Source organism: Coenobita brevimanus, chromosome 29, assembly GCF_032717465.1.
Source record: "Coenobita brevimanus isolate Jiangsu-jjx chromosome 29, ASM3271746v2, whole genome shotgun sequence".
NCBI lineage: Eukaryota > Metazoa > Arthropoda > Malacostraca > Decapoda > Coenobitidae > Coenobita > Coenobita brevimanus.
Window position 1 is genome coordinate 44963271 of NC_136982.1, and position 18740 is coordinate 44982010.

Sequence of the window (18740 nt, forward strand, 5' to 3'; positions counted from 1 at the left end):
TCTATCTATCTATCTATTGCCAGACGCCTCAATCCCGTTTGGGGTGGCCACAAACAAATCGCCTCCAAGTCGCCCTGTCCCCCGCCATTTCACTCCCCTCCCCTGCTCCCAACTCACACCCCCCTCTCTCATATACCTCTCCACCCCATCCCTCCATCTCATCCTCGGCCTCCCCCTCCCTCTTCTCCCCTCCACCTCACTCACATACACTCTCTTCGTCAGTCTTTCACCCTCCATCCTCTCCACATGGCCAAACCACCTCAGTGTGTTCCTCATAACGCTTCCTATCACATCCACATCCACACCACAATGCTCCTTTATATCCTCATTCGTCAGCCTGTCTCTCCACGTGACTCCACAGGCTCCTCTTAAATAACTCATTTCCACTGCTCTCACTCTTGACTTGTGTCCTTCCAACAATGTCCAAGCTTCACTTGGTCATGTTGTAAATATAATCGACAGAGATTCACGTTGTTGTTCTGATATCAGTTCTTACACCTATCTTACTACAATCTGCACAATATAACAATCATTTGTTTCGGCACTCCTCCGGATCGTTGTATAGTTCTACCCAACGAGACAAGCAAGGATGCTACAGTTTATCCGAAGATTTTCCTTACCTTTGCTACAGCTCTACTTCAATGCAAGTTATCAAGTTAACAGGATTCTCAAATAAACGAACAAAGTCTAACTGCTGGATGCAATATGAACTGCACACCAGGCCTACTGACTTCACTCTACTTACGATAGTATAAGACTGGCTATCAAATACAGCGTCCTACACGAAGCTCCTAAACAGCGAACGTAAACAATCATGGCCACTACACATGGATGACTTAAGGTGGAGTTACACTACAATTAATTTCCTTAAACGGATTATCTGCATTATTGAATTTGATAAAGAACTAACAATGGTCATATTCAATTTACAGATAAATATTCAATGACTTTAAAAAGCCAAGAACTTACCGCAACAATCACAATGTTTCCATACTCACATCGACCTGGGCCAGCTGGTAACCAACAACAAGAATTTCGGATTGAATAAAAGTTCGGCTCTCAAACAAACTTCAATACTTATATAAGAGAATAGAGAGTTGTCTTATACGATCATTATGCCAGTTTCTATAGACAAAGAATCAGAAAGCTAATGGTCTAAGAAAATTCTGCATGGGGCAACTCTAAGTCTAAACCATGTCTAAAAAAAAAAAAAAAAAAAAAAAACTTTTTAATTCACATTATTTTCAAAATGTGTAAATATATGAAAGAATGTGGTATATTTTCAAATGGGTTACTTAACTGTACAATACTATACCAAATGGTGACAATCGTCCACTCGATGCAGCAGCAGTCGCCAGTCTGCCTCGTGCCTACCTTTTTCTACGAACAGAGGGTTAAGGATTATAGGTGACACGGAGAGGTGGAGGGTGGGAGAATGGAGAGGATTAGCAGAGGAAGGTAAATCCAAATGAATAAAAGGATTTGAATACAAAGAACACCCATAGTGGTTTGTTCTGTTGACTTATAACGCTAATGTCATCAGTTAAAAAAAAAAAAATCTCATTGGCTGTTGAAATTTTTTGGAATGTTTATATGGAGAAATGAATTCTCCGAGCTAGACCTTCAGAACCCAGCTAGGCGACGGGAAAGTGCTACTTCTCCCAGCAGAGCGCTGCTCTGGCGGGGCGCAAACTCTCGACCCTTTTTCTAGTCTGGTGCTCTACCGCTACCAGTGAGCCACACTACCCCCTCGTCATTGGCCGTTTGTAACGGGGAGACGTATGAAAAATCTTAGATTTTGCTCAGTTGCTATAATAGGGGTCTTCATGACAGTTATCACAGATATCCTTCAGCACAAAAGACCTTTCCCATGTCGGATAAGATCATCTAGAAATAGCAAAATGCCAGCTCAATAATGTCATCAGATTCAAAGGATAAATAACGACTGGCCCGCTTGCGGTTAACTTCATGACTGAAAACAAACGTTTATTAATGCTGTAAAATACTGTAGTCATGATTATCAGTTTCGGACTAAATGGTGTAAACATTCAGTATTAGTAACTTAGCACTTTTTGGCTAGTTCTGGAGATATCTGTTTCTATTTAACAAGACTTGGCAACGCCCATTTATAAGAAATCTAGCGCTATCCTAAAGATTATTTTACACTTTTAACGATATTCTAGACATTTTTGCATTATTTCTTGCAATCGGCGGGAGTATAATTTGTATCAAATATTCTAGCCCTTTTTGCGCAAGTTTAGCAACTCCTTGTGGAGTTGGCTTTGGCAATGCTAGGAACATGGTGTTTGTGCAGGTGCAGGAGAGGTAATATAAGTAAGTTGGGAGTATAATATGTAGTGAAATAGAAACTAGGACTTATAACATGGGATGAAACTTAAAATATCGGTAACTTCATATTGGGGATGAGAGAAATGTGTTGCTGGTTGTTGTGGAAAGGGACGTACTAGTGCCACTTCGATCGCTAGGGTGAATGAATCTTGAGATAATTATGAATTTTATTGGGCGGTTCTTAGATGATATTGCAGTTTCAGAGTGACTGTGATAAACCCCTCATAATGAGCTCTTGATAGAGTTTTTGAATACCTACTTTCATGCTTTTCTTTTTTCTTTTTAGGAGTATTATTTCATGCTACTGTTTTCCCTGTTATTCTCGTTCTTTTATATACTCTTTCAATCACTGTGGGTGAGGACTCATGCTGATATCTGCATGGAAGCCAGTTACATGCTAGCCAAATCTTTACAACTCAAAAGTCAAGTGGCCACCCCTTATGGGATTATGGCGTCTGGCAATAGATAGATAGATAGATAGTCAAATCTTGCCCAGGTTGTAACAAATTCTGCTTTCCATGTAGAGGTAATGTAAAGGCCCAAACTGAAACTTAAGAAATTAATCACAGTGGTCTGGCCGGGATTTGAACTCAGGCACTGAGCAAAAGAGAGGATCCCTGCTCTGCCTACAGGCAACGCGGGCTTTTATACACCCCATTACAATAAGAGTGAATGGAGATTTGAGTGATGAGTTTTCTGTATATGTTGGTGTGCATCAAGGGTTAGTTTTGAGTCCCTTGTTGTTTATCAAATGATAGAGAAACACTCCTGCTAACCTAAAATCATTAATATGTGTTTATGTCTTCTCAGCTGGATTATATGATACTCAGGAAATGAGTAAATATCGAGAGAAATACTGATAACATTCACCAGCTTCTCACCACAATTTAAAATCTCCCTCACAAATAAGCAAGTCACGATCACGGCCAGGAGGCTTGTACCCACAAAGCCACGATTGTGGCCAGGAGACCTCAAGGGGTTAAGGCTCTCTTCTTATTTTTTATTTTTTTTATTTTTTATGACAGGTATTGATAGTGGCGTCTGGCAATAGACAGATAGATTGATAGTACCAGTCCTTACGCAGTCAGTGCATATTTGAAGGCAGTGTGATTTTTGTGGGTATATATAAGAACAGATAATGAATTACAAATACAAAACACCTTATATTACATGATACTGTACTGTACTCTTTATTACATGATTTTTCTCCTAATCATCATGCTTGTGCACTCCAAAATATTCTGTTATCCATGAAGCTTTTGCCCCAAGCATTTTGGATTGGAGTCTGTACTGAACCTAATAATATAATACAATGACATTACTGTAATGTGTTACCCATTTTTGTCTTCCAGGCTCTGAAATACCTCTTGATAAAGCACAGAAGAAAAACATTATGATGCATACAACAGGAACTCAAAGACAGACTTTGAAAACTCTAAAAATAATGTGCTTTCTATAACTGACATATTATGACAGGGTTCAGGGGTTGAATGTTCAAAAACCCACATTTTTTATTTGTATTTTTAAGATATAATTGTGGTGAAATAGGAAAGCACTGTATTTTAAGAAATATAGAAGCTTTGTATTTTCTTGATTGTGGAGAAATAGAAAAATCGTTGTATTTTAAGGTTTGATTGTAGCGAAAATTCTCTGGAAATGTACTTGTAGAAAAATACTTTATAGGAATTAACTATGAGAAAATACCCCATAGAAGTTAACCAGCGAGAAAAATACTGTATAGGAATTTAGACATTTCGCAGTGAGAATTTGCTCTATGGAAATTTACCAGGGAGAAAAATACTGTACTCTGTAGGAGTATACAAGTGAGAAAAATACTCTGTTCGAATAAACCAGTGTGGTAATACTCTATAGGAATTCAGCAGTTAATCACAATGACTTCCATACAAGGGCTACCACCATTACCAAAGAGTTTAAGTGGGCTGTTATCGTTTACTGGAAAGCAGGACATTGCAAGTGCTGGTGGCCTTGGAAGCACGGTTGGTGGGGAACACTTTAGTACAACAGTTAAATCAGGTGTGGAATGTTACAGCCCGCCAGTCAAGCTAACCTCAGATCGGTACAGCCCTACAGTGAAATCCAGTTATGATCCCTATATCCCCCCAGTCAAAACTGGCACTGGTGCTGAACGTTACAGCCCGCCTGTCAGGCCAAATACAGAGCGTTATAGCCCCCCAGTTAAACCTAATACAGAACGCTACAGCCCACCAGTCAGGCCTAATACGGAATGCTACAGCCCTCCAGTCAAGCCTAATACAGATCGCTACAGTCCTCCAGTCAAACCAAACACTGAGTGCTACAGTTCCCCCGCCAGGGCTGAAATTCGAGGGAACCAAACAGATTCTTCACGTTCACACTACGGAATTGGCTACGGTGCGAGCGCTTTTGAACCATACTATGCCAATGGAGCTATTCAAGGCTTCACCCCAAGGTCCTCGCCACGGAGCCACTCATCCTCACCTCGCACGCAGAGTGCGGGAGGTGGAAGTGGTGGGGGAGGGACTGGAGGTGGAGGGGGAAGTGTGGTTGGGGGTGGGTCAGCTACCAAACCCCACAGCCCACGTGCCAGCCCACCAGTCCCAGGGTCTATTACTGGCAACAACCCCAGACTCAGCCCTGCACATGTCTCCCAACCCACACGCCAACGAAGACCATCTAACCTAGACTCACAACTGGCTGTGTTAAGGCGGGAGATGGTGAGCAATTTCATTTTATGGTACATCATTACCTTGTCCATTTGCTAGCTGTCAGCTGCTCGTTTGTGTCATCTCTAGTGGTCTGTATCAAGTGCAATTTCTTCATTCTGTGCAAGTCTTTTCATCTCTCTCAACTCCATCCCTCCATCTAAAATACTATCATCCTTGAGATCTTCCTTTTCGTAATATGGTACAGGGGATTCAAGAGTTTGCCTAATATTTCATCACTCCTACTTGTCACACACTTATTCAAGCTAATAATCTGTCATTGAGACATGGTATGTTTGTGTGTCCATAGATGATTCTCTGATGAGTCAGGGAGGAACTTGTCAAACCAGCTTTAAGTGTGAAGTAGACACAGAGGAAAACTGGCAGACTTTTGTCCCTGGCTGTGCAGAGAATGGAGAAAAATAGTCTGAGATTTGAGCAGTACAGGTGAGTTTCAAAGACCAGTACTTGGGGTAAAAACTGATGTTGAAGTAAGCACTGTAGGTACAATAAATCCTTGTTATAAATTGATCCTTTTTTCATACTAAGACAACTGTTTAATACAGAAAAATTGCCTGTTCCAGCCTCATTGTTGCTTGTAAATTAGATATGCCTGTTTCCTCCAGTGTACAACACTATAGTACCAGTTTTATTTGGTGGCCTGTATTCTGATGAGTTTCCTTATCAAGTAGCTACAGTTATAATTATGGTGCTGTACTAGATGCTTTAAAGACTGGTGTGATCCTGTTAGGACACAAGTCAAGGATGAGAGTAGTGGAAATTAGTTGAGAGATGCATATGGAATCACCTGGAGCGACAGACAGTTTAGTGAGGAAATAAAGGGATGTTTTAGTGTTAATGTGAAAGTGATTAAAATTGTTGAGACATACTTTGAGATGGTTTGGCCATGTGGAGAGGATGAGGAATGAAAGACTTGACTAGAAGAGTGGTGAGAGAGGTGGAGGGGGATAGGTGTGGGATGCTGAGGATGAGTTGAGGGATGAAGTGTAGAGATATAAAGAGGGAGGATATGTGCTGGTTGGAGGGAGGGCAGCCAAATGGCAGAGGACAAAGCAACATGTGGCTACCCATAATGGGATTAAGGCATGGCCATAGATAGATAGGAATACCTTCAGTGGAATTATCAGATAGATTCTAGCTGATTGATGATATAAAGCATATAAGTGTGTATGTTTAGGTCTGTGAGGTGGATTCAGGATTCTGGGGGCTTGAATGGTGGACAAATGAATGTGTGGTCCAGTTTATTTGGCAGATTTTTTATTAGCTTCTCCTGTCAGGTTTTTTCTTGCTGCCTGGATGCTGCCTCACCCTATCTGCAAATAAGGGTGGAGGGGGAGAGAGATTGGATGATGATGGTAGTTTTTCTTTTTTGTGTGGTAGGTTGGTCTACGGCAGTTGGACATGTCTCTGCTGTGCCAACTGTGGTCCCTGAATGAATCCATACAGGAGGTGAAGCAGATAATCAACGATCGTGCCGCCACGGGTTTGGACTGGGGAGGGGGTGACACGTCAGCAGAAGACACTGATGATTATTATGGGATCCCTATAAGGAGACCCAACCCTTATCTACACCCTGTTCCCGAGCAGTACCCTCAACTTTCACCATCATCGTCAGAATCCAGTTTGGAGTATGGTAACATTTAGATGTAGATTGTTTTGAAGTCCTACAGTGGGACACCTTCTTACAGTTGCATTGGTGTGCTGTAACTGGGTGGCTCTGGTACTTGGTATACAAATATCCTTCAGCTCCCTCCCTACCTCCCCCTAAAAAAAGAATGGTGAACTGCAGGAGACAGGCAATTAAATGACTCACCTAAGTTTGCACAAAGGAAAGAATAACAGTGACCCCCATGATTATTACGGAATCCCTCTGCAAAGACCTGACCCATACCTACACTCTGTTCTAAAGCAGTACCCTCAGCTATCACCAACATCATTGCCAAATCCAGTTTGGAGCCTGGTAACATTCAGCCACTACAATACAATACCATCATTTTTCAGTTTATTCTTGCTAACTCCAGATGATTCATTCAGCTTAGGAAAGAACTCTCATATTAAAAGCAGTAATAAGGGCAGTATCTAATCCTTCCAATTTGAAAAAAATTTGACGAATAAATTCATGTGGAGATTGTAAGGATAGAGCATAAGAACACATCATTAGACTGAAGGGGTTAACTTTTACAGTGTGATGAGGAGGTGTGTGGTTACTTTAAGATGTAGAGATACTGTGTTAATAGAGATCTGGCTAAGAAAATAACTAGATAGAGGGGTTGATATCAGGTTGAATTCATCTGACCAGTTCTGTACAAAAGACAAAAATAAAACCGAAAATGATAATTGTTTAGATTAATGGAGCGAAAAGGGAGATAAAAAAAAATGGGTGAAAAGATCTGTGAATGTGGAACAGCACCAAGAGGTATGGATAATCACAAACTATGGTAGGTTGCTAAACAATTTTTCATGTCAGTGTTTTTTGAAAACTGAAAAGGTTTCATCAATCTAATGAACGAAAAAGAAGGATGTGTGAAATGCCAGCAAGACACTTATATATAAGGTAAAGGTGATGTGCCAGGTGAACTTAATTTTCTTATATTAGTGTTCATATCTGGAAAGATGCCATTACAAATTATTACTAGTCCACTTATAAAGTGTTATACAATAAAAGTCCTCTGATCCGACCACCAATAATCCAAATATCCCGATACTCTGAATATTTCAAGGCAAAATTCTTTGTTTTTCTGGTCTTTTTCTGAATTTTTTTGGGCTTTATCTAAGGATTTATCTGGCTTGGACATGCCATGGACGTGGATGTACCTGCCTGCAACTATGCATTTCCGGTCAGTAACACAATAGCCCATATCATTTTAAGTGTTTATTTAATGGTCATGTACATATTTCTAATGTTTTCAAAGGTCCCTCCCAATAGTCTGAAAAAAACAATAGACCCTCGGTCGCCGGCCATTCTGATTACATGACTTTTATTGTAAATAAATCTTGTGGTTGGTGGGGGTATTCACCATCCACTCACTTCATTTACTGCAGCTCTCAGGTGTTGCCCTTTCCTCTCTTCCTTCTTTCCATCCTTCCTCATCTTTCTTTCCTTCATTCTTTCCTCTTCCTTCTGTGTATGAGTAACTCTATACTGAGTGACAAGCCACATAGTTTCCTGTAACCAGGAAACCATTTATGACGCTGGGTGGTAACCATATACCGTAACCAAATTCTGGTGCCTGGTGGTTTAGTGGGCAATTAAGGTTTCCCAATCAGATTGAGCCAGCACAGGTTTATATCCAAGGGATGGTTGGGATTTATTGTTCACATAATGCCATTCGGATGACTGAGGCTGGTCACTTTCATCTTATATATCAGGACCAACTTGCCAAGCCCCGGGCTTCTATGCTTCGCGTGGGGCAGCACTGGAGTAGATGATGAATGAAAAATAAATAAATAAATCTTTCCCTTATGTCTGATGTAAAATATGGATTTTAAATTTTCACATAATTCACTGTCTTTCTGCCATGCACCACAATTACAGTATGCACAACATCTAAACACATCAGCCAACAGTGATCAGTTTTACACCTGAACTTGAACAGGCACCAGTATTATGAAGTCCAGTCATTGCCAGAGCTCATATTTAGTGCAATACTATATTATATGCTAGGTAAATCCTGTTAGTAATTATGGTATGTTTTAAATGCCATTAGGTCATAAATTACTGAAACAAAGAATACCACCCATACATTCTCGATGTAGCTGTCATAAAAGGCAATGAAAAGGTTATTGCTGTGAAGTACAAAACCGCTCCCTTTTATATTGGAGTAGAGATATGGCACTTGGGTGTGGAAGGTGAGAATTGTGAATATTGGGGGTAGGGTTGCAAGTGGCAGACCAAAAAAAAAAAGACCTGGGACAAGATCACTGAGTGTGACCTGAGGGCTAAGGGACTGAATAGGGAGGCTGCCAGAGATCAAGCAGCGTAGAAAGCCACCATGAGGTGACCAAGACCGACGCATGCAAGCATGTAGGCGTGTCCATAAACTGAACAAGAGATGTGGTAATTCCACCTCCTACCACTCATGTTCAAGGTAGCTGTATATACAGGGTGGTCAGTAAATAGCGCTCCACCAGAAACTTACCTGATGGTATCTTACTTGTTGTGAGGATGTCTCAGTCTGCTGATGAGGGCATGAGTGTGGCAGTGGGAGTAGGAAATGAGTATATGATGATGGGTAAATATTGATAAGACTCCTTGAGCCATCCCCACAGCACATGTGAAGTTGTCTGATGGAGTGGAAGAGCATTGTATTTGGACCATCCTGTATATCATGAGACAAAATTTGACCTTTGAGGCTTAACTACTGTAAAGTGAAATTCTCCCCAAACACAAGGTCCTCTTTTACCCTTGTATGAAATGTCATCTTTATATTGTTTCATTGTAAAATGTCATAGGGCCATTTTCTAAGTAGCATAGGAGGCTTTGTAGCATCTTTTCCACAGCAGTTTGCTTAGTCTGTTGCACTTAAACATTCCCCTCAGTTCGTTTTATATAATTTTTCTGCTTATATCATTTCATTGACACAGTTTGCATCAATAACTTAGTAGATATTCGGTTGTAGTGTGCAGAACAGTTACTATGGAGGAGGTGATAAGACATCTTCAAAGCTTCTCATAATACAAGCCATTGTATATTAATGAACTGGAATATGCCATCTCATTCAGTATTCATTACCATTACATTCTGCCCATTGTGCATACCGGTATATATAATTTCATGTGCAGTGTTGTTTATTTGTCTATATTGTACTTTTGTACTTTTTGTGGTTAGATTAGTTTAAATATGTTTGGTTATGTTTTTTCACTGGCTGGTTACCTCCCTTTGAGTGGTGGAGATTTTCCATACTGTACCACTGAAATATAATATACCAATCCAAGGTCTAAATCACTGTTCAGCATTCCATGTTCAGTCTATTCCAGAAGCATGTGATTGGAAGATTTTTTTTTTTTTTTTTTTTTTTTTTTTTTTTAAGTGTTAGAAAAAGAAAAGAGTTGATCTGTTGCTGTTGGAAAGAACAGAGAGTTAGAGCACATATTGTGCATATGATGTGAGACATCTTCCGTGAACATGAGATGGTGATAGGTAGATACTGCAATTGTTTGTATGTGTATCATCATTGTCATCATCATCATCATCATCCCAGCCTCTTCTTTAACCACCTAAAGATGGAATAAAGGTGTCTGTATACATGAGTAAATAAGGAATGTGGCAAATCAGTGGTCGATACATGCATTCCTAGCATTACATTTTTATATATCTATTAATCGTCTAGGGCTGGCACATGATGTGCACAGAAAATTATAATAAACTAGGTTTCGCTATGTTGACAGTTCTTGAATATTGACGTTTGTTGTTGAAAAGATTTCCCAACTAGCTGATGACCTTCACGTGCTTGAAGTGTGCTGAGTAAGTTAAAGAAAATACTCAAAGTATGGTGGAACCTTTACCATAACCCTTTCAATTGTTCAAGTGCCCACTGCCTGCAAGTCACTACTGTGACTCATAGTAGATAGTAGTATAAGGTGACAGGTCTCTGGCACTTGTATCATTTGTTCAAGCTGCAAGTAAGAATATTGCTTTGTAAGGTCACATTACCAGTATTCTATCTACTACTATCTACTGCCAGAAGCCATAATCCCGTAAGGGGTGGCCATTTGACTTTGAGTTAGTTGTTTTACGGGAAGCGGCCCTAACCCTCCACCAACCCACTTGTTGACACGTAGGGAGCACGTATGGTTTGGTTATATGGTTAGCAACCCAGCGCTGTGAATGGTTTCTTGGCTTACAGGAAACCATTAGGCTTGTCACTCAATGTAAAGCCACTTGTAAAGGAAAGAAAAGGAATAAGAAGTGACAGGAAAGATGGGAGAAATAGAAAGAGAGGAGGGCTGGCACACATTTGCATTATCTGTTCATTTACATTCATTCTTCATCATCATTTTCCACACCTATGGATCAGGTGAGGTACGTAAATGAATTGAAATATAGAGCAGGATCCAAATCAGGTATAAGAGGCAAAGGGATTTACTGGATAGGGCATCATTTTAAACAGCAATTATGGACATATGTGTGAACTTCAAGCCAAATGCATGAACTTCAAGCCAAGATGTCACAGAACATTTACAGTAGAGTATTAGTGTTCTGACAGAAGTAAATTGTAATATATTGTAGTGAAAGATGAGGATGGAATGGATGAAATACAGGAGGCAGTCTTGTGGCAGAATATCCACAAGACAGTCATATTTTAAATGGCTTTTATAGATACTGTTACACCTCTTCCTTTGTGATTTATTCTGCACATTACAACTCAATATCCTCTTGTATGTTAGTGATGCAGACTATTTCAATATTAAAATAGACAAATGAGGAGGTAGAGGAACATTGTGACATTGATGTGACTGAAAGTGTTAAGAGAAATACTCTAGAGATGGTTTGGCCATGTGGAGGGGATGGAAAATAGAGACTGACTAGGAGCATGTGGGTGAGGTAGAGGCAGAGAGGGGGGAAGGGTAGACCAAAGATTATTTGAGGGATGGAGTGGAGAGGCATATGAGAGAGGGTGTGGTTTTTTTGCAAGAAAGAAGGATCCAAAGATCAGGAGCCCGCAAACCGTTCCTTCCAAGAAAAAAAAACAACAAACAAACAAAAGAGAGCCAAATTCAAGATACTTTCATTTTGAGATGCCTGGACACACTGCATCTGAAAGACAGATCATAAGAAGTAGGAAATGCAGACAGAGGGAGACAGTTCCAGAGTTGGCCTGTTGCATAAATGAAGGACTGGGAGTAACAGTTAACTCTTGCATTAGAGAGTTGGACAGAAAAGGGATGAGAGTTTGTTGCCAGATGGGTGCTACGCACCTGTCGTAGAGGTGGAGGGATGCAAGTAGACAGTTCAGAGGAGCAGTGACCACTGAAGTAGCGATAGAAAAGAGATAAAGATGCAACAGCGCGGCGAAGAGACAAAGGTTGAAGGGAGCCAGTAAGAGGAGAAGAGTTAATGAGATGAAAAGCCTTTGACTGCACCCTATTGAGAGGAGCTGTATGTGGGGAGCCTCCCCAAACATGAGAGTTGTACTCTACACAGAGGTGAATAAAACCTGTTTATAAAGTCAACAACTGTGCAGGGTTGGAGGGAAGTCAGCCAAATGGCAGAGACAGGATGGCACAGACAGTTTGTCTGTGGGCCACCTGTTACAGGATTAACGCATGGACCTCAGCTCAGGCTGGGTAGCATTGCATTGCGAGCCACAGCTCAGGCTGTGCTGGCCATGCATCTCCGTAAACAACTTGACCCCTATGCAGAGTTATGCAAGGCACTATGCAAAGGAGGAGAGGGTTTTTTTTTTTCTTTCTTCCTTTTTTTCACCAGATGATGCCCTGGATGTTTATATTCTTTATAATAAACATTTTTTTTTTTTCAATGCTCCCATATGTAAACGTTCACATGGCCCTACGCAAAGGTGGAGAGAGAGATTTTTTCCTTTTTACCAGATGATGCCCTGGATGTTTCTCTTCAAGTTTATAATAAACAATTTTTTTTTTCATTTTTTCACAACTCCCATACATAAACTTATGCATGGCCCCATGCAAAGACGGAGAGAGAGAGATTTTTTTTTTTTTACCAGATGATGCCCTGGATGTTTATCTTCAAGTTTATAATAAGAAAAAATTAAAAAAAAAAAAAAAAAAAAAAAGTTTCCTTTGTTTTTTGTGCACCACGGGGTGAGATAAAAAAAGGTAATCGCACAATCCATGGGTTAAGGCATCTGACAACAGACAGACAGATAGAAAACAATACAAATAATATACAAGAGAATATCAAGGGCTAATATGCAGAGTAAATCACTACAGAAGAGTTTCCTGTTCTACCTAGGATATTGCACATACAGTGGAGCCTCGTGATTAGCAGCAGCATCGTTTGCCATTTCATGGTTAGAGGTGGCCTGCAAATGTTCCCAAACACCAGGTTTCAAGCAAAGACCCCTCCATTTGCTGTGAGAAAAATGTATACAAACTACGCGCATGGAAAACACTTGTCACTTGTTCACCACCACACATAATGTGTTTATACCTGCTCCCTGAGCCTCCCCCCTCCCCCTTTTTTTTCCCTCTTGCCATTTGTGTTCCAAGTAAGAACCTCTCTCTAGCCCTCCAAGTGAGTTTCCTTGCCTATTATGTACAGTACTTTGTATCCCTTTGAGATTTTCGGCCCTCCACCGATTGTGTGTCTGCCAGATTCAGCCGGGCGCACAAAGAGCGTGCCATCGTGCAGTGGTATTTGTACTTGATCGGCCACTGTACACTAACATTTTATGGTAGGCTAATGAATGTGGTACCATTAGTTGCTCTTTATCGTAGTTTGGCTGAGAAAGGTAAATACGATAGCTAAGGCCAATAGGACGAGTAGAAGTTAGCCGAAAAGGAAAAAATCGCACATCCTTTAGTAGAAAAATATTTGTAAAAAAAAAGTATTAGAGTTACATGAAATTTGATAGCACCAGGTCAATCTACAGTAAATTCCCTTTTTATTGATATATATAGGTTATGGCAATTTATTGTAGCATTCGCAGAGAAAAGCAAAAGCTCTTGCTGTCTGCACTGGCAAATATCCATGCTGGTAATACCAATATTATTCATGGTAAAAACCTGTTTATTATGCACATTTATCACTGTTAAAACAAATAGTTGGAAAAGGATAAACAGGATAGTGTATGTGTAACAAACCCAGATAGGGGATGGAAAACATGCAAAAAAAAAGTATTGTTTCGTATGACTTGAATTCGAGTCATCAGAATCTCAACGGTTGGATTTATGATGACGTGAAATCGCGTCATCAGAATCTCAAAGGGTTAATACTAGTTTCTTTTCAGGTGTAATCAGTAAATTTTACATTGCATAAATGGGTTTTAGGGAGAGTTGGCATGGGACCTGGAACCAATTAGCCTATTTCTCATAGAATCAGTGCCCCAACCTTAAGTGTTTGCATGGTTTGCGGTACTTTTCACAGAACCAGTTAGGTGCGAAATGCAGGGGTTCACTGTAAGTCTATCAGAATTGGTAGCTGTATGAACACCACCTGTTCGGGAAGCTCTTTAAAAGGATATTGGTGTCAATATTAGCTGTATGTAAATATTGTGCTGTTATGATTGTGTTGTAGCTATGTTAGACTCTGACATTTGGCAGTACTTATGTTTATTTCAATGATGGATGATTATAGGGTTTAATTATTGCCACTTTCATATTTTTTTACTTATGAAGTTTGTATTGTATGAGAGATGTCACAATTCTTGTAACTAAAAATACTGTATATGTGCATCAAGCGCTAGTGAATTCCCCATGGAAGAACTGGCACTTTTGAGAAACAAAAGACTAGATGATGATGATGATTATTATTATAGGTATTGATTAAAAAATGGAGAAGAATACTGTATGCACATTTCAAGTTATATTACAGTAGGTATTTACTGAAAGAAAAAAAATTCTATGTGCACGCTTTTTTTTTTCTTTCTTTCTTTTTGTATGTTATATACGGGATGATTATTACATGTTGAGTGAGGGAGATTACAGTACATTGTAAGTACAGTACCACTTTGTTAACTTGGATTAATTGTACACAGTATCAGTTTGATCACCAACTTTTATAAGATAATTTAGTCAGTTTATTTTAATGTGGTAGAACAGGGCATTCCCACAACTTGCATAATTGTAGTTGCATGGATTTCAATGAGCATTAGGTGTGAGGTAGGAATGAGTCTCCTTGGTTAGTAGTCAGATCAACCCTCCAATATGAAAAAACTTTGCCATCACCTGACCTGAAAAGCTTTAGGGAGCTTTGTAATGTTAGATTAAACACTATAGTAACCAAGGACACTCATGACCACCTCAAAAATTATATGGTTCATTGAATTTCATGCAACAATTACTTAGAATTCAAGTGATGAGGGTGGCCATTTATATTAGATGAAAATGAACTGGCTACAGTTCTTTCCATGGTAAAGCCTGAGGCTGCTGAATGAGGTGTTGAGGTGTTTCGTCTAAAAATATCTTACTTAAGTTGCATGTGTTGAGTATTATCTTGTAGACAACATACAGTTTTCTCACTGAAGTTCACTTATTTATGCTGATATTCTTAAGTGTACTGACAGGTAAAATGTACTGTAATTTTGACAGTGGTAAGACACATTGTCACAGCAAGACCTCCATCATCCAGTGGTTATGAACTACCGCAGTTAAGCACTAAAATGTACCTGACAACTTAAATATTTGCTCTGGCTAACATAGTTGATTTTACTCACCACAGGGAAATTGCCTTCATTCAAGGATTTAAAAAGTTTAGTGCATGTTTCACCTCTTACTAGTAGTTCATGACATAGGTTTGAAAGCTATGACTGGAATAATCCAGTCAGTCCAAGGACATAGGTTTTATTTTATTCTGATTTATGTTAGAATCTGCAGTAGTCAATCATGGTATCAAGTTTAGTTCACATTAGCTTAGGACCTCTGTGGTAGCTGAGTGGTTAGCATTGCTGGCTACAAAACTGCCAGGTCAGCAGCTAGGGTTTGAATCCTTGTGCAGGCAGCTGGAACTACTGAACTTTTAGTGTCCATTCATCCTCTGTGGGTTGGTAGGTAAAATGAGTACCAAAGGGAAACATCCTGTGGAGGTAACTGTGGTAACCTGGATGATGCATTGGCCTTGTATCCCAGGACACTGGGGAAAGTAATCTACCACAGACTCAAAGGTCTTAATTACAGGGATGAACACTGGCAAAATAACTCATGGTGTCTACCCTCACCATTACCTTTATGTCAGACAGCTTAAAGAGAGGAAGAGAAGTGTTCTAAGACAATATTATCACAATTGATCAACTATCATTAACCCCAGTCCAAGTTACATGCAGTTATAACCAAGATAACAAAGTGACACTTATTACAGAGCAGTATGTGTTCCCAATCACTGATTTTAATATAATTACTTTAAATAAGATTGTCTATGTTTTGTAAGATTGTCTGGCACAGGTTATTAAGCATTGTACCCTGCATGTCAGCACCTGAACCCTGTCATATTCTTAAGCAACTATTTGAGATATACTGTACTTGTGTATATTACATGTCTTTTAACTTTGTTGTCATAAAGAAGGAGTTACTTTTAATTGTTATGTGCATTGTATGGTTGCAATAGATATAGTATCACTGGACACTGTACAGTATATGCATTCTACAATTCTGATAAGTAAAGTATCATAAAATGGCTCACAGAAAGCGCTGTGTTCCTCAGTGGCTTGAAACCTTGGAGAATAAAAGCCCAGGTAGGCAGTGTAAAAAAGCTGCTTCATTTCCTAGGACTGTAGATTATGTTATGAGCCCTGCAGAACTTAGAGAAGCAGCTATTAATATCTTAGAGGGTGAGAACCGAAGGATTAATGTGGCTGTAATAAAGACTGAGCCAGTAGAGAATGATGATGAAAATACTCAAGGACATGCCACAAGCATTAGGAAGGATTTGTAGAAGAACTTGGACTAGTAACTTTGAATATTTTAGATGAGAGACAAGTATTAACAAGATTGTAATACAGACAGAACTAGAAGAGAATAATGATGAAAATACTCATAGACATTCCACAGTGGATGTGTAGCAGGACCTAGACAGGCAGCTTTGAATATAATAGAAGATGAGAGGCAAAGGAATCATGAGGTTTTAAAAAGTCTCGAGTTGCTAGAGGATGATAAGTTCATCAGGACACTCCACAAACATTAGCAAGGATGTTTATCTCTTCAGTGGGGAAGTTTGACTTAAGTGTTGTTATGTATTACTGTATCATGAGTAAAAGTTCAGCAACAGTTCCCTGTCAGCATTAAGTTTACGAATGTTTCTGTTCCTCACCGAATGTCAGTTTTGTATTGTATTGTTTATACGAGGTGCTACCCAAAAGTTCCAGTATTTTGAACAGAGGGAGTCAACCGTTTGCAGTTTTGCCTTTTGCCGCTGGGAGTCAGCAGCACCCCTTGTGCATCAGTGTGGCTCCAGCCATGTCTGTGAGCGGATGCGTTGTTGAGCAACTCTTACTATTGTAACGTGATGTGTAAGTGGTTTGGCAGTTTTGCAATGACGGACCCCACGGAACAAAGAACCTGCATCAAGTTCTGCTTCAAGATCAACAAGACGGCTGCAGAAACTCACTGGTTGCTTCAGCAAGCCTTTGGTGACAATGCCATGTCCCAGAGCAGAACATTTTTCTGGTACAAGCGGTTCAAGGAAGGACAAACATCCATCGAAGACAGTGGCTGTTTTGGACGACCGTCAATGGCAGCAACACCAAAAAAACATCAGAAATGTTCGTCAGGCTGTCCTTTCAGATCATAGACGAACTATTTACGATGTTTGTGATATCATTGGACTGTCATACGGGAGCGCGCAACGCATTTTGTCAGACGTGTTGGGCATGAGACTCATCACTGCAAAATTTGTGCCAAGACTGCTGAGTGATGAGCAGAAGGCACATCGCATTGCAGAGTGCAGGGAGCTCAAGACTCAGGTCAGAGATGATGCCACCTTCATCTCCAAGGTCATAACTGATGATGAATTATGGGTTTATGGTTATGACCCAGAGACAAAGCAGCAGTCATCGCAATGGAGGTCTCCCAATTCACCGAGGCCGAAAAAAGTGCGTCAAGTTCGCAGCAACGTCAAGTCGATATTGACTGTTTTCTTTGATGTCCAAGAGATTGTTCACAAGGAATTTGCCCCACCCGGTCAATCTGTCACCAGAAAGTTTTACTGTGAAGTTTTGCAGCATCTGAGGGAGAACATCCACCACAAATGTCCAGAACAGTGGAAGAACAAAGACTGGGTCCTGCATCATGACAATGCCCCTGCCCACAAATTAATTGTTGGCTGGCAGTTCCTGGCTTCCCCTAACACAGTAGTCATTCCCCACCCACCCTATTCTCCTGACCTTCCCCCCTATGACTTTATCCTGTTTCCCAAGCTGAAATTACGACTGAAAGGGCGTCGATTTCACTCGATTGAGGAGATCCAGATAGAATCGCAGAAGGTGCTCGAGACCATGACGCCTGAAGCCTTCCAGTGGTGCATAGACTCGTGGAAAAAATGCTGGGACCACTGCAAACATGCCCAAGGGGACTACTTCGAAGGCGACAGTGAGAATTAGGAGGTAAGGTGTCTTATTTTCCTACAATATTTAAATTACTGGAACTTTGGGTATCACCTTGTATAGGCTCCAACGTGCTTGCGTGTGTCAGCCTTGGTCACCTAATTGCATATATTTTTCTGTTGTCTACTTTGTATTATTGTCAATCCCATATGGTGTTGGAGAGGAATTTCTTCACACACTGGCACCAGTATAATTGGGCAGCACTAACTGATGTACAGTTGTCCCTCAGCTCCCTCCTTGTCTTCCAAAAGGAGGATGGTGGGCTGCAGGAAGAGAGCAGCTTAACCTTGCAGTCCACCAGGGGCCACATCATCATCTACTGTATATGCAAATTCCTCATGTAACACCATACATTACCACAACTACCAGGGAAGTGTCGATAAATTTTTGTTTGTGGTAATGTCGCACATTCAATTAGTGCAAGAGGAAATAA

The 18740-nt window shown here is 40.2% G+C and overlaps 1 protein-coding gene across 1 annotated transcript; it reads left to right on the forward strand.

Annotated features, from left to right (window-relative positions):
• The first annotated feature begins 4241 nt into the window (after positions 1 to 4241).
• Positions 4242 to 6716, forward strand: LOC145394966 (uncharacterized). The gene is made up of 5 exons (XM_080268717.1): positions 4242 to 4365; positions 4528 to 4582; positions 4670 to 4857; positions 4909 to 5063; positions 6453 to 6716. The coding sequence occupies exons 1-5, from the start codon at positions 4242 to 4244 to the stop codon at positions 6714 to 6716; spliced, it is 786 nt and encodes a 261-aa protein (XP_080124843.1).
• The last annotated feature ends 12024 nt before the right edge of the window (positions 6717 to 18740 follow it).

Excerpts from the sequence above, each read along its gene's own strand:
- LOC145394966 (XM_080268717.1), top strand. The coding sequence starts at position 4,242 with ATGACTTCCATACAAGGGCTACCACCATTACCAAAGAGTTTAAGTGGG. Across the intron at positions 4,583-4,669 it reads CGCTACAGCCCACCAGTCAG|TTCCCCCGCCAGGGCTGAAA; the intron begins GCCTAATACGGA and ends TGAGTGCTACAG. Across the intron at positions 5,064-6,452 it reads CTGTGTTAAGGCGGGAGATG|GTTGGTCTACGGCAGTTGGA; the intron begins GTGAGCAATTTC and ends TTTGTGTGGTAG.